The sequence below is a fragment of the Apis cerana genome, linkage group LG7, assembly GCF_029169275.1.
Source record: "Apis cerana isolate GH-2021 linkage group LG7, AcerK_1.0, whole genome shotgun sequence".
Classification (NCBI taxonomy): Eukaryota; Metazoa; Arthropoda; class Insecta; order Hymenoptera; family Apidae; genus Apis; species Apis cerana.
This window is the reverse complement of record NC_083858.1, coordinates 10,076,120-10,101,192: the sequence shown is the minus strand read 5'-3', so window position 1 is coordinate 10,101,192 and position 25,073 is coordinate 10,076,120. Positions and strand designations below refer to the sequence as shown.

The following is a 25,073-nucleotide window of genomic DNA, read 5'->3' as shown; positions in this document are numbered from 1 at the left end:
GAACGATGTTAAAATATGGCGCGGCCTCGGAATTACACGCACCCCCGCGTGTATTAGAGAGCCACCAACCACTTTCATCCCCTTCCCACTTCCCGCCCGCTCTTATCGGCAATGGATTCTGGCAGGTTCACTTCGCGCGATTGAATATCAAGCAAAATGGAAAGAAAATGAAAAAAAAAAAAGAAAAAATATGTATTCCTCGGACATTTCCATCTTTCGTCACAGGTATCTTCTTCTTTTCGTCCGTTTGTTTGCGATAGAGATAGCCGATTATTCGAATGTTGAATATTGTTCAAACGAACGATTATCCGAACACAGAGTATATCGAGTATACCGTTTATGTGAACTTGTAGCGTTCGAATTCTAATTGAATTTCTATAAATGAATATATATATACACGTATATTTTTAACAAAATAAATATTCATGTTTGAAAATTATTTAAATTTCGATTGATTTCGATGACGTGTCGAGAGATTCGGTTCTTTCTGATCGATCCACACATTTTTTTCAATTAGTTCGGATATAGTTTATAGTTTATTGTTTTTTTTCTTGGTCGAATATCGATATTGTTATTTGAATCGATGATACTTTATATCGTTTACTCATAATTATTCGGTAAATTCATGTTTTCCCACATGATAACATTTTATAACAATTTACAAATTTCGAAACACTTCTTTCTATAAGCTTTTACTATTTTACGGGATAATTGGATAAAATTGAAAAATCGATAAAATTTACTCTGTAAGAAACTTTGTTTATTTCATGAACAACACTTTCACGCACCATGTAACACGTAGCTTCTCGTAATTCGTAAAATTTCACTGATAAATTGGTCTAAAACCTTAGTGTCGATCGTTCGTGTTACATCGATTCAAAATCCACTAACGAATTGCTCGTCGAACTACGTTGTACTTCGATACACGGTTTAAAGCCTCCCTCGAAATTCATTCACGTCGTCTTAAAGGGGAGAAGCGGAGCAAAGTTTCGACAGATACGAAAAGCAAGCTTCTAACTAAGACACTGATAACAGGCTCGGCCGCGTTTTGAAAATAATATCGCTCGACGTGGTTATTTCGTGCATGAACGGCAAGGGTGGTTTCTCGAGGTCCGTTATGGACGGCTCGTTAATTTTCTATAATTTCGACGAAAACGCGGCTCTTTTCCGCCGCCGAGACCGCGTTTAATGTATAATTCCCGCACACGCTCGCCACTCGAATTAAGCTTATCGTGCGTCCCAGTCTCTCGCGTGACACGCGTGCGTCGTGGCCGGCGAGCGGGAGCGAGACGGAGAGAAAAATGTCACGGTTACGATTGAATATTTATAACGAGGCCGTGTTCTCGCGTCGAATCTCGCCCGGGAAAAGTCGCCCCGCAGAAACTCTATTACAACGTCGCCGTTTATTTATGTACCATTAAAACTTATAACGGAACTTTTCCTTCCGTGGCCTGGCCACCATGTAAGAACTGTCAGAACTTCGTCCCGCGACATTATGAAATTACTTGTCCGCTCTCGTCGAAAAGCGTGCCGCGATCCCCGCGTAGAATAAACTTAGACCGTTGTGCAGATGTGATTAAAAACTTTATCGCGCCGCGTAGAACCGACAGTTCGTCGCGCTTCCTCGTTATGTGCCAGATTTTATGAATCGAATTTGTAAACCACACCTCTTTTCCCCGTGTAAACAGAGTGACACTGGACGAGTCGGTGGAGACGTGTCGTCATCCGTTCGGGGAATATCTTAATCGAAACGAGGATTGTCCGAGGATTTTTATAGATAGACGGACAACTCATTCGATGGAATCGCGAAGATATCACGGTTTGGAAGACGAGTGGGTGGTGTGTCGCAGTAGGCTCGATGTGTCACTCGCGAGGTTGATCGAAAAGTACCGAGGGGATGCACCGAGCGGCCAGTCGTTTTGCGAGCTACTGACCACTCGCAGTTGCATCCGCTGCACGAGATGCATTCACACACACATGCGATCATCTCGTCACATACTGCACCCAACGAGAACGAGGGAATCCGCACGATGGAGCGAACACTTGCCCGTAATTCGATTTCTCGGATTAACTTTGTTGCGTGCTCGGATATTATCCTTCTCTCTCTCTCTCTCTCTCTCCCCCTTTTTCCTCTCGAGATCAAATTTTCTAAAATTTACGAAACGATTAACTGTTTCGAGGAATTTGGATCGAATTACACCGAAATTCCAAACGATCGAAGATGAATTACGGAGGATTACTAGTTTTCGAAATTTACACTTTCGAGGCGATTCCTTTCAAACGATTCTTCCATTATTAATCAAGAATAAAAACTCCACTTTCCGCTCGACAAATATATATTCCAAGCTCGGTCTATCGAGCCGCGTGCAACTATTTTTTCCGACCGAAACGTCGTATAGTCCCGTAACGACTAGTGGACCTCACCCCTTTCGCCTCGTCTTTGAATAATTTTTTTCTCTCTTTCCCTCTCGCCGCCTCGCCCCACCCTCCTCCCCATGAGTCTCTACGAACAAAGGCCTGGAATAAATACAAATAGCACTTTCGAACAACGGCCAACGAGGTCTCCGCCTATGGCGTTGTCTATCAACCGGCCCCCGTCCTCTCTCGTTCTTCCTCCTTTTTTTCTTTCATTTGCTATTCATTTTCTCACCGGTGCATCGCCCGTATGCGACCCTTTATGCGTCTCACGGAGACGTTTCGAGAGGGAATAGACGAGAGAGGGAGAGAGAGAAAGAGGGGAGGGGGGAGAGAAAGAGAAGAGAATCTCTATAGGTCGTACGCGACAGATCCCCACGCTATAATTGGCTTTCTCCGGCGTATCGATATTGCATTATGCTTGCTGATTAGCATACTTACCTCTCTCTGAAGATCTCTTTCGTCACGCGCATAACCATCAGGTACGCGAGAGTAAAGGGTCCTCGGCCTTTGCCGTGATCGGTGACTTGTCTCGGATGGAAATCGACGTTGGTGAAAATCTTTTTTTACGAGTTTTATTTATATATACGAATTGGAGTTATATCTGTTTAGAAATACAAGTTTTATAGGCTCGAAATGTTTCTTTCCTTTTTTTCTAATCGCGAGAATCGCTTGGAAAAATTTATAAACACATAAGTGTTAAAGCGAGGAAAATCATTTGCGTGTGTCAGAAGTATTGGAAATTTGGAAATAAATAAAAAATAAATCTAATTTTGTGAATTCTAATTATGCAGATATAATATTCTTTTTAAAAAATTTTTCTATAAATTCGTTTTAAATTAATAGAAATATTTATATTAACTTGCTCGAATTTTCTTTAATTCAATCAGTTGAATAATATTTGATCAGATAAAAATTTTATTCGAAACGATTTTTATTATTAAACGTTCGATTTATGTATCTTTATTGTTATTTTTGTTTTCTCGATTGTTGCTTTTTTGCGTTCCTATTTTATGCAAATCGTATACGGGATTATGGTGCCAGGGACGGCTGTACTTTTGCCAGCCAGACCTGGTTTTGAATAATTCCCCTAGAACCCAATGTCACGGTGTCACCTGGGTGAATGAAATCCGAACAACCATGAGAGAGAACGAGACGCTTGAAATTGTGTTCAGACTGTGACGAAAAACATTCTTTTCTATTAGTTATGTTCTTCAAACAATATAATTTTTACTTCGATATTTTAAATTTTTCAAAATTTCCTATTATGTGAATTTAAATTTGTACAATAATCGAAATTAATATTTTCCATAGTTTCTTTTAAAATTATATTTTATTTCATTCGCTTTATAATTAAATTGTAAACGTTTGTGTACTTAAATTGTATATTATATATTTATATTACAATATTAAGAAAATGAAACAGATCTTATTTATAGTTGTATACAAATTAAAATTTCCATAAACATTCATGATCTCTAATTCCATATTCTAAACAAATATTTTTAAAAGTAAAAAAAAAGATTAAAAAAAATTTCTCAAATAAATAACATAATTCGTAAGAAATGAACAAGAAATTCCATTAACAATTGAAACCAGGCTTATTCGTGCAATACTTTCCAAAGATTCCTTTCTTCTTTCTAAGCCAAGAATTCAGTCGAAGCAGTTTAATGAATATCAATGCACGTATTACTTCTGAGAATGGTTACACATCTCTAGTCCCGAGGGTCTCGTGAATTCTTGCCATACACCGTTATAGGGACGAGCACCGAACCGAAAGTTAATTTTGCACGAATAAGAAAGCATCGGTGAGGAGAAAGAGGAGGGGGAGGTAATCGTATCCGTCAATGACTTTTAGAAGGAGAAGAAAAAAAAAAAAAAGAAAAAGAAAACCGTACGGTTGGTCGTAAAGTTTTCACGACAAAGGTCAAAGGTCGAGCCCGTTTTTAATTCGAGGTCAATGGTACTCGAGGGAGATTTAAAACTCGGCCGAACGATGGGTCTGTTGACCCCTAAGATTTTTTACTCAGGGTGGCTGAAATCGGACCACCCTGTCATTAGCATACAAAGGTCTTGGTTCCACCGAGAGAGGCCTGCACCGTGGTTAACGACAGTCATTACGCGAGCCTGCCAGCTCGTAAACTTTCCTTGCGGTTCTTTAAAATTCGTCCCTTCTCCACAATCGCACTTCCGCATTCACCTTGTCCATTTAACGTTTATTCGCGCGTTATCGCCCGTTGCCACTGTGCTACCCCCTTAACGCGCAATTGTACGATCGTTTTAATCGGCGAATGAGTCATTTCAAGACGAATAATCGACGAATCGATGGAAAACCTTTCAATTGGAAAATTTTTCTGCTTGATTCTAATTTTTTTAACAATTTATTTCTTTTCCTTTTTTTCGTTATTTAATTTTTAACTTTGATCGGTAATGATTGGAATGTGATAGATCGTGTTCAAGCTGAAAGATGTTGAATATTGATTTTATTAATGAAACTTTTAATTTCGATCCCCGAATTTTTTAATATTCCAACGTGTAATCAGATGATACGATGATATTGACAAGGATTCTTTCGCGTTTCTCCGAAACTTAAGAATATTTTTTTAATCATAGAAGAAGCGTAATTAAGTCAAAAGTAACTCGAAGGACGTGGTAGAATTAAATTACCCATAGCGGAATTAAATTACGCGCAATCAAGTATATTAACAGGGATTCTTTCACGTTTTCTTGAAACTTAAGAACCACAGCACAACAAATACACAATTAAATAAAAAAAAAAAAAGGTGACCATTTTACGTTATCTTCCAAAAAATAGAATTAAAATTAACATAATGATTAGATATTAAAAATAGTTTCTAAGATTAGAATCTCTCCGGCAAAAATTTCTCGCGTTTATTGCGCGGCAGAAATTCGATAGGCAAAAAACATTATACATACACGTACGTTCATTATAGAATTTGAATGGCATATCCACGAAGGTCTCGTTTCTCAGTTTCAAGAGACGCCAGCATCTTGGAAGAAGGAAGGCGTCTTTTTTACACTCTTCCTTGCCTTTTTTGTCCCGGCTCGGTGAAAAGGGTTACGAGCAAAAGGGAAACGAAAAGAGACGGAAACTCGTAAGCTCGTAAGAAAGAGGAAGAAGGGACGATCGTTGTTAAGACGTGTGGGAAACTGGCCTACGGTATGCAAATGGGCGGTCGGCGTGAAACGAGAAACGACAGAGGGGGATGCAGGGTGTGCTGGTTGCGCAAAAAAAAAAAGAAAAAAAGGAAAAGAAAAAAGAAAAAGAAGAAAAAAAGAAAAATACCAACCTTCAGATTGGCATTGTGCTCTTATAATGGACCAGTGGCACCGATCTTATGTAAATCGTAGCTCTGATCAAAGACGTGCCAGTTTCCTTCTTCCTGCTCGCCTTCTGATCTTTCTGATGTATTCCATCGATTCACGATGCACGACTTCTCGACTTAGTTTTTCCTTTATCCACCCCTCCCTCGAGCACCAGTAATTAGTCTTTACGAGCTTTTCATTTGGCCCTTACCCGAGTACTCGTTGTCTTAATAACGACGACGAGTGCTCGAGCCGAGGGTCTATTTTTACGATCCACGTTGGAATGACGCTGGAGAAACGGATACGATTAACAGGGATGAATATTTTTTCATACAAACGTTTATTGAATCAAAATGAAATTCGCCCCATTAAAATGTATATCTCGGGGAAGGGAGAAAGGGTGGTGTGTTTATATTTTTTAATGGTTAATGGGTTTCCTCCTTTAGATAGGCCAATTGGACGTCGATATCCCCCAGATGTTGGCGAAGTTCCTCGAGCACTCCAACCTGAATTTGATCCACGTTCTCTGACGGACAATATTCGTCTTGACTGGATCTGTAAAAGAATATAATAATTTGATCGTTGCATCTTTTTCATTAAGATGTTGTGCATCAATAATCAATAAGCATTTAATTATTCGTGATCCTGAGTTTTCGAAGAATTAAGAAAAATTATTTCAGAATTATTTATCGATAATATCCATTTCGTTATATATTTTTAAATTAATTACGTTTAAGATAAGAATCGATGCAAAAGTGATGATCTTATTCATATGATTTCAAATGTATTAGGAGAAATAAATAAAATATTTTATATACGAAAAGAAATATTGCGAATAAAATCAAATAAATATCGAGGAATAATAATTAATAGAAATTGAATTGATCGAAGATTCAAGGAAGTTCGAAGTAAATCTCTAGAAAGAAATTTATATTTTTCCATGGTAAATAGTTTATTCTTGCTCGTTAAATTCGTTTTCACTTTTTGTTTCTGTTTAATCGCCGTCTGGCAAACTGAAAGAGAACCTCGGATGCCGTCCAGAGGCGACATCCGGCGGCGTTTCCGCGTCTTTCCCGGAAGTGAGGGGTGCTGGGGGTGGAGACCAAAGGGTCGTCGAGGGCTGCAAGTGGGATGAAATCGATTTTTTTTCTGCCACCGCCGGAAGTCCGAATACTATTTCCCTAATTTTATCACGAGATGGCGCCAAATCAACCATTTACGGATCATTCTATTATTTCCATCCGCGTTTTCATTGCATAATTTCTGCTAGACGTTTTACGAAATGAATTAACGATTTTAGATATCCTGTCTTCTTTTCGATACGGTAAATATTTCTGCTCTTTTTCTTTTTTTTTTTGCATAAAATAAATTGTAATATCCAAGAATTGTCATATGTGACTTTGTGTATGATGGATCTTTACGAGATTTGAATTTAAAATGATTTTTGAAATATCACGCGTGCTCGAGTGAAATTATTTTAAAGAAAGAAAAGTAAATCCTCTTTTATATAAATGAAAAATTGTTTGATATGCGATCGTTTTTTTTGAATTCCATTGCATATAAAATCGAATTTTTTAACATTCATATCAAAAAAGATTCATGCACGAATTGATATTTAAACTTGTATAACAATGACATATTATATAGTTAGAGTTATAAAAATATCGATAAAATTATAGTTATACCAATCAATTGTTATACGCTCGTATAAAAATTCTCTCGTTATTATCATATAATATCCTAAACACATTTCCAATCGTAACTCAATTTATAAAAATATCACGTCGATATTACACGTATCGCAAAGCTATAAATTTCAAAGAATTCGTCACTATTCGACGAGCACATCTCGAGTACAACCGTGGAAAGATTTCCTCTCTCGGCAGACGTGATCTCATTAGTATCGTCGCGTCTGCCGCGTATGTGTTTCATAAATCACAATTTCTCGTGGCGTGGCGTGTTTATTACGAGAGCCGGGGAAAATTGAGAAACGGATTACCGTGTCTCGCCTTAATCATCCGGCCAACTAGAGCGTGGAACAGAGATAAAGGAATAATTAGCATCTGTCGCGGGACATCGAAGACAGAGACATCTGACAACGAGTGCCGAAAGGTCGGGATTTGATTTCGTGCACCCCTTACGAGGCAACCCCTGGCCCACATGGAGGGGTGGGGCTTGATGGTAGCCGAACGTCCATGAACCCACCCTTCGCCCGGCCCAACCATACCACCCCTTACGATCCTCCCTTTTTCTCTATTTCCAGCCCTCCCAGCATCTTCTTCCACGCCATCTGCGACCCTGCCTCCGCTCTCTATCGAAGATAGAGGCGGACAGCCTTGGAATTCAATTTGACGAGCTTTAAAAACGTTTCGCGGCTGGATTTTTATCGACGGATATTTTTATTAGCATCCATTCCTTTCGGAGGGATGCTCTCTCCTTTATTTTCTTAAATTTTAAACGTATCATGAGAGAGGATTTGAATTAAATTTTCGTAATAATAATATTTTGCACGATCGATTGGATTAGAATTCTGGAAAATAATATTTTTGTAAAACGATACGATTCGTTACAATAATAATACAATAATAATACGATTCGTCAGAACGTGAAAAACGCAAAGTTTGGAAAAATATTATTCGTAATTTTGCGAATTTAAATTTCCATAAAAGAAAGATTTAGTATAAAGATTTTTTGTCAGAGTAGTTATCGGAATAAAAAATAATTTTTAAGTGCGAATTAGGTAAATTACCTCGCAATCGTTACAATCGTGGGAGGAGCAGGCAAGGCAGCCAAAAAGGACCTGAACGTTCCGCTGATCAATCGATCGAGATCATTCGGCTTAGTAACGTGGTGTGGCAAATCTGTATCGTCTCTGGTGCATCCTGCATCGTGTATCATTTTCCAATCAATTTCCGATTGCTTGTAAACGCTGGTCAGCTCTTGATAGATCAGTTGTACAGCCTCGTATCTGAAAGAATAAAAAAATAATACAAGTTGATACCACTTTATAATAATAATTACTTATAATAATAATATTAAAGATAAAAATAATACACTCAGTTTTCTTCTATTAGCATTATTCGAATGAAATTTATATATTTCTTTTTATCACATTACTTTATCTTAAATCAGTTTCTTTTGCCTTTTGCAATTTACATATTCTGATCAATTCTTCATTATATTCATCACACCATAATTATCATTATCATAAAACTTAAACAAAAATCAAAGAAATTGCAAATCAAAATTAAAGAATCAAAAATATGGGAATGCGTAAGAGAAAGTTGTACCAAGATTCGACCGAGTCACAAAATTCTAGAGTCCAGTGCAAGAGCAGACTGGTAAATTTCGTTAACGTGTCGTAAATAATGAAGGCGAACGAGGAAAGGGAAAATGGAAAGAGAGAGAGAGAGAGAGAGGGAAAGGGCGGGCAATGGAAAGTTTATAATGCCAGGACGATAACACGTGGCTACAAAAGTTGAGGCATTTCCCGAAGGCACGCGACGAAAGTTAACACGGCCACGAGACCACCAGTTTCCGGGTGGTCGTAATTTGTACTCCGCTTCCTCCCCGCCCCCTCGCCCACTATCTCTTTTTCTCTAACTCTTTTATAACGGTTCTCTCCCTCTCTTATCTGATCATAAGTTTTCCTCGTTTTCTGCAGCTGCAATTCGTCCTACGGCCCGGGTCTACACGCTTCCGTTATCAAGGCTACCGAGATTCCATTCCAAGATTGCCGATATCTATGTTAGTGGATTACGATTTATTCGCGAAATCGCTCTTCCTTCGTCGTTCCACTCTTGACATAGTTTTTCGATTATCGTTAGAAATTCCTGATCGATTAAATTCTATCGATTTTTAGCGAATAATTTACTTTGAGCATTCCTCCATTCGAATTCTCTTCTTATTCCTCTAAAAATCATAATTTTGTTTCACAATGTAAGTTTTCATATCGATCTGTTAAATTTCTATTTCCTTTCAGATAAAATAAAAATAATTTAAACTTGAAATTGGGTTTCCAAATTTCGTATCACGTAGAATTATGTATTATATACGTACTTTTTATTATATTTGAAAAAAAAATTTCGTATCGCTTTTGATACGTCACGCGAGAGATCATTGTCGCGGCAAGAAATTCAAAAGTTCCAGGAACGCGGAAGATAAAATCGATCCCAGGAAATTTCGGGGCGCACAGGTATGGCAGATCAAACGTGAAACAATTACGGGTGCGTAGAGGTACGATCGACAACGACGAACATAATTGGGCCCCGAAAGTCTTTTCCCCTGGAGAGGACCAGCTGCTTGTCTAGAAGCGATGTGTGCCCCGTTTGCTAACGCGCTAACTGTTCATAAGAGAAGACCATCGCCCACTTTTTCCTCGCTGAATATTAATTATTCTCTCGGAAAGTACACCTGCCCTCACCCCTACGCCGGACACAACCTACATACATACGCCGCGTACGTGTATCACGGCTCATGATCCTTGCCGCAGATTATCCTAACAGTTGTGTAACGAAGTTGGTAACGATCGGCCTCTTGAGGCTATGAAACCGGTCCCTTACTTTCCGTGACCTGGTATCCGCAAACCTGATGCCAACTAATTCGGTAATTTTTTATTGAACGTCTATTTCTTCGATTCTACGATTCTTCGACGATTGAAATTTGTTATAGATATTTACGTAAATTTATACTTTCTTTTTTTTTGTGAAAATATTCCTTTTCTTGTTTTGTATAGATTGTATGGAAAATGGGATACGATTCAAATCGAAGGAGAGACAATTTTTGATAAGAGGCTCCGTTTTTAAGAAGATTTTTATAAATAATTTTCTCAGAAGCAAACGCGAAGAATCATCTTCGTTTAATTTATGCTACAATTTTCAATACATTATCAATTTAATAGAATATTCTTCGATGAACACATATCTTCGCATGATAATAAAAAAAAAAGAACAAGATTAAGTCGTCTCTCATTGCGCTACAACGTAAACGTTCTATCGTCTTCCCTCCACATTCATTAATTTTTTTCCCTACATTCATATCTCGAAAAAGCAGATGCAGTTAAAGAGTGTCCTTCCAACGTTTTTTCACCTCTATCTCTACGATTCATATTTTTCGACGTGTAACCGGTTCTCTTATTCCCTGTCACTATTTTCTTTTTTTTTTTTCCTCTCCTTTTTTTTTTTTTTTTTTTTTCCCTCTCCTTAACGCGAGTTCCCATCCCCGAATTCGTTCGACACACGGACGACAGACGGAACATCGAGTGGTAGCTTCGTAACACACAGGGTGAACGAAAGGCACAAAGGTCGGTGGAAAAGATGAAGAGGATAACGACGAGGAAGGAAGGGAGAGATACAGAAGCTGGTCCACGTCGAATGAGTTAACGGACAATGGCGGTCCACGTTGGAAAAAATAAAGGAGAAGGGAGAGTGGTGGGGGTCCCTCATTACGAGGGGCGCCCCCGGTGTATTTGTCGATAAGGGTGGGAGGGGGGAGAGACCTATATGCAAATGGTCGTCCCTCGGCCATGCGACGGCAAAGAAAAAAAAGTTTCCCTCTCTCTGTTTCGCCCTGTTCACTCTCCGTTTCCCTCGGATGCACGAATAATGCTCTCCTTCTCTCTCTCTCTCTCTCTCTCTCTATCGCCACCGTGTACCAAAGTGGAGAAAAAAAAGGGGGGAGGGGAGAGGGTATAATGTATCGTAATCAGATGATCAATTATTAAGAGCGCGGCAAAAAAACAACAAGGGTTGACATACGACTGACAGGAGAGGAGCTGTATCCGGATATACCCGAAGGGGAGGGAGGCCCTCCCCTTCTTCGTTCCTCTTCCTTCTTTAGATATCTTCTTTTTCCATTACGGTTTGGCAAACGTTTTGGAAACGGTACGATTATAGCAGTAATCGATAGCACGAATTCATTACGTTGGGCTTGGAATTTTGACGCTGGATGTGACAAGGGGATGGAAATTGTTTTTCTGCGACGAAACAAATTAAATATTCGAAAATTCTAAGGAAAGATGCGATAAACCGAATGAACGTTTTAATTTAAAATTTTAAATTGTTGGGTACTCGTTAATCTTTTATTAATAAAGAGAAATACAAAGCCGGTGGATCAGCACTGTATGCACTAATTTCTGCATATATAATAACGAGTTGTATTATTAATCGTTCGATGAAAATCGTTTGGGGAAAATTGAAAGTATCGCTTGAAACAGTGGTCGTGCGACGTTAAATAGATCGGGCAAGTAACGTTGCGTTTAAAGAACCAATACGTTATTTGCACAGTGACACGCAGTGAGCATGTTAGATAAAAGATATAATGATAAATTGTTTCTGATAATACAATATATCTGATCAACAAGATGAATTATAGATTAGGTTGAAAAAATTCGTTACACGCGTGCTTTTTAACGCGGCATTCACTTACCACTTTTTAGTATCATAATTCACGCGAAATTATTATTTCAGAAAATCAATTATATACGTATAATATTATTTTTTAACGAATAAAGAGAATCCGAATTGATTTCTCTTCCATCGACAACTTTTAAATTTTATCCAACGTCTATCCAGGATTATTATTCCACCATCTGAATGGATGTAAGCGCAAATAACATTTGCCTGAGAAAATATAGAGGAAGGCACGTTAAGTAGAACTTTTCATGTTCCGGGATGGAAGATTGAACGCGATACGAAATTGTGCGCATGAACAAACACCGTTCACGGGGAAACCCGTCCAGGATATTGTTTAGATATGCATAATAAATGTATCGCTTTCTTCGGGTCTCTTGCATAACCGAGCAAACTTTCTAGGCATGTGCGTCGAGAACGTTAGGACAATAACCCCCGATATCGAGTTACCAATTTTTAATGGATGTGGATCTAGCTGCGATCATGCGTGTGATCGAAGGTAAAAGCTCATCGCGTGGATATTTAAAACACGTGTCCGTTATATTCAAAGCTTTGCTTTGTAATTATAATATGTATGCACTTATTGAAAATGCAGACAATAGAGATGTATGAAAGTATACGAAAGGATACCAGAGAGAAGTTAAACAATTTTGTTTAATATACGCGAAAAAAAAAAGAATAAGAAATTAAGAAATTGTTTAATTTCAACGAAATACACATCGATAATTCTATTTAAAGAATTTACGATTTTTCTTTATGAGAATTTTATTTGAGAATAATAGAGAGATATAGATAATTTTTATAATAATATACGGTGAGTTCATTGAAAATGGCTAATTATTTAAAACAATCTTGATAATACGTAGGTAGGGAAGCGTGAATGTATAATCTTTGGAATTATTGCTTGGATTTTTGGATTAATAACGCGATTTCTGATATATGCGATCATTTCCGAGTTAACCTCCGGGTTCTAGATCATCTTCCCAAATTTAATGAGATATTTGAGTAGATTATTCCCCTTAGCAATTTTCTACTATCATCTTTATTATACTAAACACAGTGATTCCGATAGAATATAAGATAATTATCGCCATCCCAAACGCGAGAAACCATTCTCGAATTCTCTCGAGATCGTGGTGAATAACAAATCACTCTATAATTTACGATCAACAATTTAAGTCATAAATTTAAGTATAACTTTCTAAATTATCGTGATCCTATTTTCTTGACACTTTTAACCCTTTTGAGAATAAATTTTTTTTAGAGATTCTGAACGAAATTCTTTCTTACCAATTATTAACAATAAAAAGATACTTTTTTTATGATGTAAAGACACAATATTACTATAGATATTTACTTTTTCATTATTTAATAATTAATAATAATAATGAAATGCGAAATTCACATTTCACAGTAGTCGAATATTATTAATTTCTCTCGACGATGATACTCACACTTGCTCGTAGGTTTGATTAATTTTTTTTTAAAGATTTTAATGCTTATTATCCGTATCGATTGTGAAAATTGAAAAGGACAACGATGCGTGTCATGGATGTACCTGACTCGTGGCACGTGGCCCTGAAAACAGGACAATTTGCTGCATACTCGCAGGTAGCACCAACGTATTTGGGGTTGAGGCAGGTATACGCCTATATATCGAGGCGATTCTGAGGGGTGGCTTTGCCAATCAATAGATATTCATCCCCATCGAACCATCAACACCATTGTCGATACACGATGCATTCAGCTACATTGCGGGACACGCAGGTTGCACTTTGATGTACCGTGTTAAAGAAATCATTCATCAAACGACACAGGTTCCTACATTTTTCTATATTTCCTTTTTTTTTTAATAATTGAAACACAGATCGTTAACGATATAAATTTATTGGAAATGAAATAATTAAGTCCTCATCAAGGATTTTAAATCGATTAAATTGAAGAACTATATTACTATAAATAGTTTTATTAAACTACTATTTCTATATAACTATTACATTTTCACTATTACTAAATAAGGGGAATTTTTAAATGTTTGAAAAATTAATGATGACACATTCTCGAAACGTAATAAAAGAGAAAAATAAATCATTCGTTGAAACGAGAATTAATTAGCCGAAATTTCCTTACCAGTCGCAGTTACTATTGAAAATTTGAATCTTATATAACGGAATGTAAACCACCCTTGGATCCCTCTGCGTGAAATTAATTAATTAACGGTCGATTCGACATTGACTGAGAATACGTGTCGCGCAAAATCGTCGTACGAAACCCCCGTGCACGAGGAGGGAGAGGGTGAGAGAGGAAGAAAAGGGAGGCTGGTCTGTCCCGCTGCGCGAAAATTTGCATACACGTTCACGATTTAATTAGGTTACGCCTAGGAAACGGGTTGAAGTTCACACACTTCATTAGAAATTCGAAAGGCCCAGGTTCTCATTTTGACGTATGCGCCTTTCTTCTTGTTTCTCTCTCTCTCTCTCTCTCTCTCCCGATTCTATCGCCCCTGGTTCCTTCTTCCCGCTCTCTGCCAACGATAATTGAATGCAGACGGTATTAAAGATTTATTTTCGTGTTTCGCCGCTCGCTCACGTTTCTTTTCATCCACGAATTGGAACGTAACTAGCATGTTTATTTGCATGAAATTTCGCTCGAGGGACCAACCCCCTTCTCTAAGAGCATTCGTTGATAATTTAACTACCGAGAGAAATTAAGAATAAAGAAGGTAGGAAGTGAAAGTGATAAGAAATACAACAGGATGTTGATTATCCCACAAGTTTTATATTTTAATAAATGATCGATTAATTTTTCATAATCTCCTTGTATAAATTCTATTATCCAGCTAATTGTATTTTACATAAGAAATTTATAAATAATGTAGGAAAATATATGTATGCAAGATACGAATTTGAAAATTCGAAACACGAACACAATGATCAAAAGAGAACAATTCTCACGAACCGAGTTCCTAATCAATAAACATTACAAGATATCGGTGACAGAGAGATTATCTCTTCTTCACCGCGAACATTTGCATGACCGATTATATTCAACGAGACAAGAAAGACAGAGAGAGAAACACGAGTAACACGATACGATTACAAGGATAGATCGCATGGTCGCTGTTATTGTCAGGATAATTTGCATAGAGCCAGCCCCTACTAATTATAAATTTCATGCGGCACAACCGTGCCACAAGAGCGCCTGCTTGTCTTCACGACGAAGCGTACAGCAACATCCTGATCCCGAGGCGGTGCCTTAAATCAGGGCCTTTTATGTAAATGATATCGCATCCGTGCATCAGCTGTCTTAGCCTATATTTCTATGTGGAGGAAACAAAATTCTCGGAGGAAACAAAAATGGATCGACCGTCATAACCTTCGAAGAGGGAGGGGAAGGATGTGAAAAGGTCTGGCACACGGGGATACGTAGTAGTGGTGGCTGGCCGGAACTCGTACCGTAAACTCGACGAAAATCGAAGCGAGTATAACTCTCGATGGTGGTCTTAATTGCGAGCACGATCGACAATTCGTTGGAACGGCTTAACGAACTTTCCCTTTGTCACTCATCGTCCCCATCGTCGATCGATCGCGGTTGAATACCGTCGGGGAGACGGGTGGTAATAATTTTTTTTAAGAACTCTTCACTCTACCCTCCCTTCATCCCCTTCCACGTGCATCCACGCGCGGCCGCGACTCGTATAAATTGCAATTTAACAGTGGCAAGAAGGAACGAAGTCGATGAACCAGTCGAGGGAGGAAGGTGGTGGTCCTCCTCTCCCCGAGGAATTTTATCGAGAGACTCGTAATCCTGGAGGAAGAAGGAGGCGCGGGGTCGTTTAATAACGTAATTAGCCCGAAGGATCTGGAATTTCTGCGCCGGATCGGGAATAAATTAATGCAATTATCCTTGGATCGAGGAGGATCGCGAGTGGACGAAAGGAGTGGAGTTAACCAACTTCTCCTTCTTCCTTCATCCTTTCCCTTCGAATTTTTTCTTTTTTTTTTTTTGGTCGCGACACAATCATCCGCGAACGATTTCGCCTTTTCCTCGACTCATTGTCGCCATTCCACCCTTGGAGAGGAATTTTAGCCACGATCCATGGAGCGGAAATCGAGCGCTTATTAACATCTCATCGATTCGGCTCGGCCAATTAACTTACTTTTCTCTTTTTTTTTGCGCGCTCGAAAGCTGCATCCTCGAACTCGTTTCTAAATGAATACTCCACGGAACCGGCCGCCCCGCGGGTGGTTTCTTTAATATGCTAAATATCCCGCCGCACCGCCTCTGGGGAAAAACGTAAGTTCCTAAAAACGGCTGACCATCGGTTAATAGTTCCTTCTCTTCTTTTTTTTCCTTTTCCTTTGCTCTCTTTGTTATCTTATTCTCTTCTCTCTCTCTCTCTCTCTTTTATTTTAATTCTCTTCCCTTTTTTTCTCTTTCCTTCCTTCCTTCTTTTTCTTTTCATTCAACCCTGCCTCTCGGAATTTTCGCGGCCGAGGCGAGTAGTTACGGTCAATTATTAAGTTAACGACGTTACGTCGACGTAACGTGTTCCCTGAATTGCATCACCTGTACGAGACTTTCATCGTAAATATCCCGCTTTGTAAGTCTGATATTATGCAAAACGATTTTTTACTTTTTTGCTTCGGTGCCCGATAAATAGATATACTTGAGTTATAATTTTTCATCAGTGGATTATTTTCTAGAGTTTCAAAAGATTCCTCTTGCTTCGTATATTATGCACATATTTTTTTGGTTAGTTATGAATTTTTGAAAATCTTCCTTGTGATGGTGTTTAGAAAATTATATATGATAAATATTCAGTTGACAATGAAAATATACTTTTTTACGTGATAATTTATTATATAATTAAGACTTATATAATCGTACGCTTATTCAATCGAAAGAAAGATTTAAAACTATGTCAACTATAAAGAAAAAAAAGAAAAAATATGGAACAGAGGGTATTCAAGATATTCCGTAACGCGTCTTTCCACCCTCGTGTTTATTCGATATATAGTAGATCATCGGATGGCGACGTGATCTCGCACGAATTAACCGGCCCGCATATGAAAAACGATGCTCGTATGCGTATCCGTGTGAGTCATGGAAAAAAAAAAAAGAAAAAAGAAGGAAAAGAAAGGAAGAAAAATAACGAGAAAGTAGAGGAAGGGGAACTAGTATAATTTGTACGAAGGGGCACGTCTTCCGTTCTTCTTTCGTAGATGGGTCTAGATTCTCAGGCATGGGTATGCAAATGTAATAAAGAATATTCAGGGACGTAGCTGATTTTTGGTTAATCGAGGCTTTATGAGAAATTTTCGCCTAATTTACAACTTGATAATTTCGATGAAAATATTATAGATATGGATATGGACTTCAGTTCTTAATTTAATAGTTTAAAGTACATGTGTCAAGATTAATTACATAATATATATTAATAAATAATTAATAAATAAAATTACAATACTTAGTACCAATAGTTACAACATTATTTATATGAGCAATTACACAAATATTTTTGAAATTAATCCAGCTCACAAATAATACATTCAATTATTCAAGTAAATTTCTCATAAATTTTTACGCCATTGTTTTTTGAACCAATACTATACGAACAAATTGAAATTAAAATAAATCATTTTCCTTTAATTCTCCGAATCAAAACATTCTTAACAAACTTATTCAATTAAACATTGAATTCTATCATACCCCGATCATTGACTCACAACCTCAAGCAAAGAGTTGCAAAAGCAACAACGATCGATATCGATCCGATCTTGTCGAAATCGCGACGCGAAGATTAAAACGAACGGAGACGGCAGATGCGCCCCTTGAATCACGTCCCTGGAAGAGAAGGAGGGCTGAAGGTGGCCGTGCAAAGGGCCTATTACGCGAACCGGCCCCGGAACAAGAAAAAACGACACATTGTGATGCGATGTGTATGGGCAAAGGGTCGCGCCGTGGGACTAGAACAAAGCGGCGCGATAAAAACTGGGCATGGATCCGAAGGGCCCTCGCGTCCTAGCGTTGCGAGGAGGTGGGGAGAAGGGGCCCGGTGGGGGCCCTTTACGCTCTCAAACCTGCTCCAATACTTTCAGTCATCCGCCGCGTATTCGAGAAGCGTTTCCGCCCGTTTCTTCGCCTCGCGCTCCTTTTGTCTCTTTACACGCGATCCTCTCCGCCAGATAACGTGGCGATCCTCGTTGCGTACGGAAACGGAAGCTTTCCTTGCTTCGTGTGCCATGCATTCGATCCGCGAGTCATGGAGGGAATTGTCTGAGTGAAGTTCCTGTGAGAATTAATCGGAAAAGGAGGATCTAATTAATAAGTTAAAAGGGAAGGGTCGAGAAATAATAGATGGACGGTCTGTGGGAACGAGTGAGAAAGTTGATGATGTTGTTTCGAGTTGTTGAAATTGAGATTGAGATCTAAAGTTTCGATTTTTTTGTATTTTCTCGACATTAAGATAACCCGATCGTCGATAGATTATTTTTTTAGGATCCCGCGTTAAATATCGGATTATTTTGCGAGGCATACAAAAATTGTTTTGCAAATGAATCAATGACGTTTTCGAGAAATAGAATAGTGGAAGTTCCAAGAAGATCCAATAGAAATTAGAAAAGATCTACTACTCTGTAACAAAGGAACAATCGGAATATTTCTGCAAAAAAATCTTCGACACGATTTCCTTTTCATTGTTTAAACAAAATAAGATTACAAGGGTAAAAGTGAATGGTAGGCGAGGGATGAATATGGAGCTTTTTTTTTTCTTTCTTTTACCGAGTCGTAGGTTTTATCCAGTGTTCACAAAGGAGTTTTTGCGCGACTCCACGTGGTCCGTACAAGGACACGGGCCGGAAAGGAATCAAGATTCGTGGGATCTTGAGAATCGAGAACCGGAATGATCTTACCCCCTCTCGTTAGATTTGCGAGTCTGGTCCAATGGTTCCACGAGGTTGGGCCTCGAGCGACCAGTTTTCGAGCAACTCGCGTTCGGTAAACCTGTTCCCTCTTAATCGTCGTGAAAATAAAGAATACACAACTTTTTCATCGAGTGTGAAACATTTTTGTAACGTATATAAAATTGTTCGAGAGAATTTTATATAATAATACGTGAAGTAGAAGAAAAAAAAAAGAAAAGGAAAAGAAGAAGGAAAAGGTGAAAGGAGTAATTTAAAAAAAACGTGTTTATCAGTCATCGAGATTGAGAAATGTTCGATGTGTTTGTTATTTGCAAAGATGGCCGCTGTCGCGTCGATGGCCATGTTACGGGGATCTGGAGCATTGGGGCACTTCGTCATCTCCACCCCTGTTTGTAGGGCGCAGGGCTGTGGAGGGTGGTCAGACGCTTCAAGAAGTTTGTGTCCTTAAGTAGAGAACATTTCGAACGTGGTGTTTCGTTTTACGCGCGACAAAAATATTGTATTTCAAATCTAATCAACATAATACGATTACAATTTAGAGGTAAAATAGAAAAATATCGAGGCATAATCGTAAATATTCTTATTCGATATTAAAATTTGTTTTATCAACGATGAAAACAAACGATTCGTGTATGGAAAACGAACACTTGGTATCCTTAAATAGAGAATATTTCAATACGATACAATATGATTTCATTTCGCACAAAAATATCGTATTTAAAAAAAAAAAAACATCCATTACGATATTATCACCATTGCAATTTATAAAACGGAAAAATAAGGAAAACCAGAACGAGAATATCCACGAAAGATTATTCCTCATATTAAAATTCGAGATCAATTCCTTCCGTTTCGTATTTCATTTATTAACGAGCAACGAAAGAGAGAGAGAAAGAAAGAAAGAAAAAAAAATAATCGCGATTGAATCGTTCGACTAATATTTTTGTTATACTCGCGTTGTGTGGATGGAAAACGCAGGGTCGCGTAAAAAACAACGTCGATATTAAACACGCGAGTTGCGCGGGGTGAAACGAGTCTACCTGGTTAGCCGGGCTTTCATCCCTCGCGATATAGGGAGCACGTCTCGAGAGAAAGAAGGGGAGGAAAGGAAAGGAAGGAGAGGGAGGGAAAAGAGAGAAAGCAGAGCCGCGTATGGATTTGCTTGGGACCGTTTCAAGGGTGAGGTTAGACCAGGGCGGTTTGAAAATGATGAAAAAGCTTCTTGCGTCACTGTCAGCCTCTGTCACCCATCCCCTCTCGCCCTCTCCTTTTCTCGTCACCTACAGAAGAACTTGCACCCTCGCCCCTATCCATCTTAATATTATTATTTCATTCCGCGAGCCCGTTTTTTAGATCCCTCTCTCTTTCTCTTTATCTCATCTTCTTTCTCTCCTCCCCCTCTCTCTTTTTCCCGATCTAATCGTACGAGTACGAGTTCGACCTCCTCGTTCCCTTCACGGTGAAAACCACCTACCGCCCTTACCCAGCCCTGGAACCAATCCACCCCCGTCAGGGGACACCCTCCACCTTCCGGAGCACCATCACTTACGGATCAATAGGGTATGGAAGATAAACGCACCTAGAGGGGATCCAGAGGGGCTGTCGGTCGAAAGGAAGAGGGGAAAAAAAAAAAAGAAAAAAAAAGGAAAAAGAAAAAAAGAAAAAGAGGAAACGTAAATGGTATCTATAAGTACTGTGACTCCCTCTGTCAACAAGCTGTGAGATTGTCGATGCGGTTTAACCGTGGTTACAGTTGCTGTTGTTGTTTAACGTTGTCGTGTTTGATTTGATTTGTCGCTGGTGGAAAAATTTAATGACACAAGTTTTAAGAGAGAAACGTAAACATGTGAAGCGTAGTTGAGGACTTTGTTGAATTTACTCGATCAGAGAAGATGCATTGATGATGATGTGCAGTAAGATAATAGTTAAATTTTGATCTATCCGAAAATCGTAATCTTATACGTTCTATTATTAAATAATAATATTTCAATACTGTTTGTTGCAAACAATAATAATAATTCTTCGATACTATCCCATAAAAGTTTTATAGATCTTTTATCGTTTCTCATTGTTTTAACATTTTTCGCGTGATATATATTTTTAAAAATTGGCAGATATTTCATTTTCACCTCTCTCGCAATCTTGCTCGTGAATATTCAGGAGATTGCACCGGGTCCTCGCATCCTTGTTAAAAAGTATCGTTGTACCTCGTGGTCTGGAACGTGGAGGAAGAGAGGACCAATCTTCGTATCAAGATGAGCCCTCCTCGAAAATATATATTTGGGGGCGAATCCCGTCACGTTATCGCGAATATCTCGCACAGAAATAGGGGGAGGGAACGGGGGATACCTTATTCAACGTCATTTCTTTTATCGATGAACGAGATGAAGGCCGAGTTCTCTCCTCGGAAAGAAGGAAATCGTTAGGAGAGCGACATGCAAATTCGTTCGAAAGTTTCGCCCACCTCTGCGCCTCTAGCACCCTCTGGGCAAGAAAAAGCGGGGCAAGGGTAGGCAGAACCCTCGAAGAAGACGAAGAAGAGCGGGCGGCGAAGAGGAGTACGATAAAGAAGAGAAGGTGGCCGAGAATGTTTTCTGTTCCTGGCTGCTGGCGATTTATGCGCTCGAAATCGCATCTCCCCTAAAATGAAACGACGAATAGAAAGGGCAACAACGCAAGAAGGAAACCTGTGGGTGATCTGTACGTGAGACCTTCTTCTCGCATAATATCTTTTTCTCGCCTTTAAAAAGATTAGAGACAATTTTTCTCTAGGAAAATTTTTCTCTTGAATGTCTTTTTTTTCTTTCCTTTCTTCGATATTCAAAAGAAATTCCTGTAATAAAAATTGAAGGATCTTTATTTTTTTTCTCTATCAAATTGAATTTTTTCTCTCGAGTATCTTTCCTTTCGATATTTGCGATATAAGCAAAAAAATTAGCCGTCTTATTTCAAAGAGAAAATTCTAAATTCCTTCGAAGTTTTTTTAACGTGCTAAAAATGATATTGCGAGTGCTCGATTCGATGGACGTAAGGTATTTTCGTATAATTCCAATATGTATATATATCCAGGAGTCTGGGATATGATTGGAATCTCAAAGTCGGCTCAAAGCTTACTCCGTCGAATGTTCAGTTCCGCATCGGCGGGAAGATCAAAGAAACAACTCCTCTTTGTCTCCCGGTCCGGGGGTTACTTGGGAGAGCAGCGAATATTAAAATCTGAGAAATGAGATTTTGAGAAATCGAACTTTCGAATCTTCAATCCCTAAATCACGGAGAATCCTATGTATCTCGCCGGAGATTCCGATTATTTACGAACATCGCTCGTTTTTCTCTCGCCCATTCGATAATTGAACGGCACGATATTTAACCAGGTATCGATTCGTATTATCGCGTTCCATTGCGAATTTTGCAATTTCCCAATCCGATTTATATCGTCGATTTTTCGGGCAAATGTGGCCGAGGAATCAATTCGACTTGTAAAAATAAATTACACGACAGAAAAAAATGATCCTCGATATTATCGGAGAGAGAAAGAGAGAGAAAGAGAGAGGGAGGGAGGGAGGAGGAATGGAAACGTTCAAGGGCTGTTTATAGATAACAAATTCTCGCGGTATCCAATTATTTTGATATCCCCTCCCGGAGCATAAATCTCGCAAAACGCGAGATAACGCAGTTATCCACGAGCATAAACGCGCGAAATCGCGCGCGAGCCTCGTTTTTCAAGCTTCGTGAATTTTTATCGCGTTGCATCCGGTGGCGTGTGCCATATTTCCTCGGCTACCCGATAGATTTTTCAGACCGCGCAAAAATATCGTGGACCGCGATAAAATACTCGTGGAAAAAAGGGAAGAGGTAAAAAAGAAGAAAGAAAAAAAAGAAAGAAAGAAAGAAAGAAAGAAAGAAAGAAGAGGAAGAGGAAAGAAGAAAAAAAAAGGAAAGAATGACCAGTTGGTTTCGGATCAGCCGCAGCCGCCTACCGACTTCCACCGCCTCCTCTTCCTCTTCTCCTTTCCTCTTCTCCTCTACCTCCTCCTCCTCCTCCTCCTCCTCCCCCTCTCTCGTTTTTCGTCTTTCTTTTAATCGGCCGCGTGCCGTCGGCACAGGGGCGGATGGCAATATTCGAAGCGAGTCGGGCCAAGCCCGTTTAATATCAGCAGATCGAGGCACAAATGAATATTCATTAAACACATTTTTCCGATTTTAATTACATCCCCTAAGCGGATCTGGCCAGGGCTTACGCAGCGGTTCCCTTGGCCTCCACTCCTCCGTCTCTTTTCCGTTTTTATTCCTCCACTTTTTTTCCTTCTTCCTCTTCATATTCTCATTTACTTTCTCCCGTTTCGCCTCTCTCCATCCTTTCTCCATCCGTCCCTCCACCTCTATCTATCCTTATCATTCCCGGTCTCATTCCATTCTCCGCCCTTCGTTCTCCTCGATTTCTGTCTCCACCCGCTTGGCCGCTTTTTAATGAAATCCACTGCGGTGCAGGAGCACCGAATGCCATTATTAATACCGCCACGGTCTTATCGTGGTTCGGCGTAATAAAGAATTACTTTGTTATTAATTCCAATGTTCGCCACTCGTCGAACTACTTTGTTCGAATCGGCGATGGACACGGAGAAAGGATCCATTCGAATCGAAATACTTTTCCTTTAGAAGATCGAGACTTAATTTACGGAGGAGATAAGGAATGTTCGCTTTCTGGAGGAGGAACATGTCTCTTGATGTCTTTCATCTTCAATTCACAATTTTCCATCATCAACTCGTCATTTTGTATTTTTTCGAAACTCGAAAATGAAATTTCCAACTCTAACAAGCCTATTAATTCTATTAATTCGAAAATCCACAGAACAAGATAATAAAAACCTATACTACAACTTCGAATTGGATAATTATAAGAATACTTAAAATAATATACGAGAAAATCAAATTTTTGCTTCCGAAGTTGTACCTCACCCACGATTACATCCATTGTATATGCCAAACGATTCATTATCCTGCATGAAACATTCTTCGGCTTACCGCGTTCGACAAGAAACGAAGCAAGCAAGTCTGAGGAAGTGCGACGCGTTCAGCCCGAAGGGGCTCGTTAAACAATCGTTTCGCCCGTTTCCAATCCTTCTTCTCTTCTCTAGACACCCCCGAATTTTTCTTTGTGCCATACCTCTCCCTCTCTCTCTCTTTCTCTCTCTCTTCTCCCTCGTTCGCACACACAGAATCGCGCACACATGACGCGATGGCGAACGGTGAAACGAGCACGCATGCGCCCGACATCGCCTTTTTTTTCCTCTCTCTTCTTTTCCACCGTACCCCACCCCATAGGCCAGTTGCAAGACGAGGGGTGGTTTGGTGCTTGGGGGTGCGGGTCTGCGAAGTAAGGGTGTTGCCACGGGCAACGCTAACGAGCTCCATGAGCGACGTTAGATAGAGCAACACACCCCCATAGCACCCTCGGAATTCCCCTCCTTTCGTGGTGCCACCGCTACGACAAACCCCGTAGAAAGTTGGTTATGTATAAATACTCCCTCTTACGTGGGCCACCGTCTACGCGAGGAGTATGGAGAGAGTATGACAGAAGGAACGAGACAAGGGTTGCGATGTTCGCCTGCATTCGCTCGATTCAGATCATTTCTTTTTCTGCGTTTATTCTTACGAATTTGTTGTGTACAAATATTATTTCTTACTTGTATACGAAACTATGGTTTTTATTTTCTTCTTTTTCTTCCATGTATAAATAAAATATTCGTTATACGAGCTGGCAGAAAGAGGAAAAGAAGAAGGCAGGATAGTTCTTCTTTATTTTCTACTGTTATTGCTACGATTAAAATCTAATAGAAAATTGATTATGTATAAATACTATCCCTTATATTATCGTCTGTGCGAATAAGAAAGAGGAAGAAAGAAGATATAATTGTGATTTTTATTTTTGCTGTTGCTATAAATCAAGTAGAAAATAAAAAAAGGTTATAAATATTAATTTCTTTCTAATCTCTAA

At 39.1% G+C, this 25,073-nt stretch overlaps 1 protein-coding gene and 2 long non-coding RNA genes across 3 annotated transcripts in view; 2 read left to right on the top strand and 1 right to left on the bottom strand.

The window, feature by feature from the left end:
- Nucleotides 1–25,073, top strand: part of LOC114577724 (uncharacterized) — a 162,589-nt gene that overhangs the window by 30,851 nt on the left and 106,665 nt on the right. The window lies entirely within an intron of this gene.
- Nucleotides 739–25,073, bottom strand: part of LOC107999229 (UPF0489 protein C5orf22 homolog) — a 761,052-nt gene continuing 736,717 nt past the window's right edge. Inside the window, exons 7-8 of the mRNA XM_062077142.1 lie at nucleotides 8,492–8,710; nucleotides 739–6,297 (exon numbers count right to left, since the gene is read on the bottom strand). Of these exons, the coding sequence (XP_061933126.1) occupies nucleotides 6,168–6,297; nucleotides 8,492–8,710 (349 nt within the window). The 3' untranslated portion in view covers nucleotides 739–6,167. The remainder of the gene's footprint in view (nucleotides 6,298–8,491; nucleotides 8,711–25,073) is intronic.
- On the top strand, nucleotides 18,314–23,037 carry LOC133666457 (uncharacterized). Its single transcript, XR_009830629.1, has 2 exons — nucleotides 18,314–19,314; nucleotides 19,395–23,037. It is a non-coding gene; the product is annotated as an uncharacterized LOC133666457 (long non-coding RNA).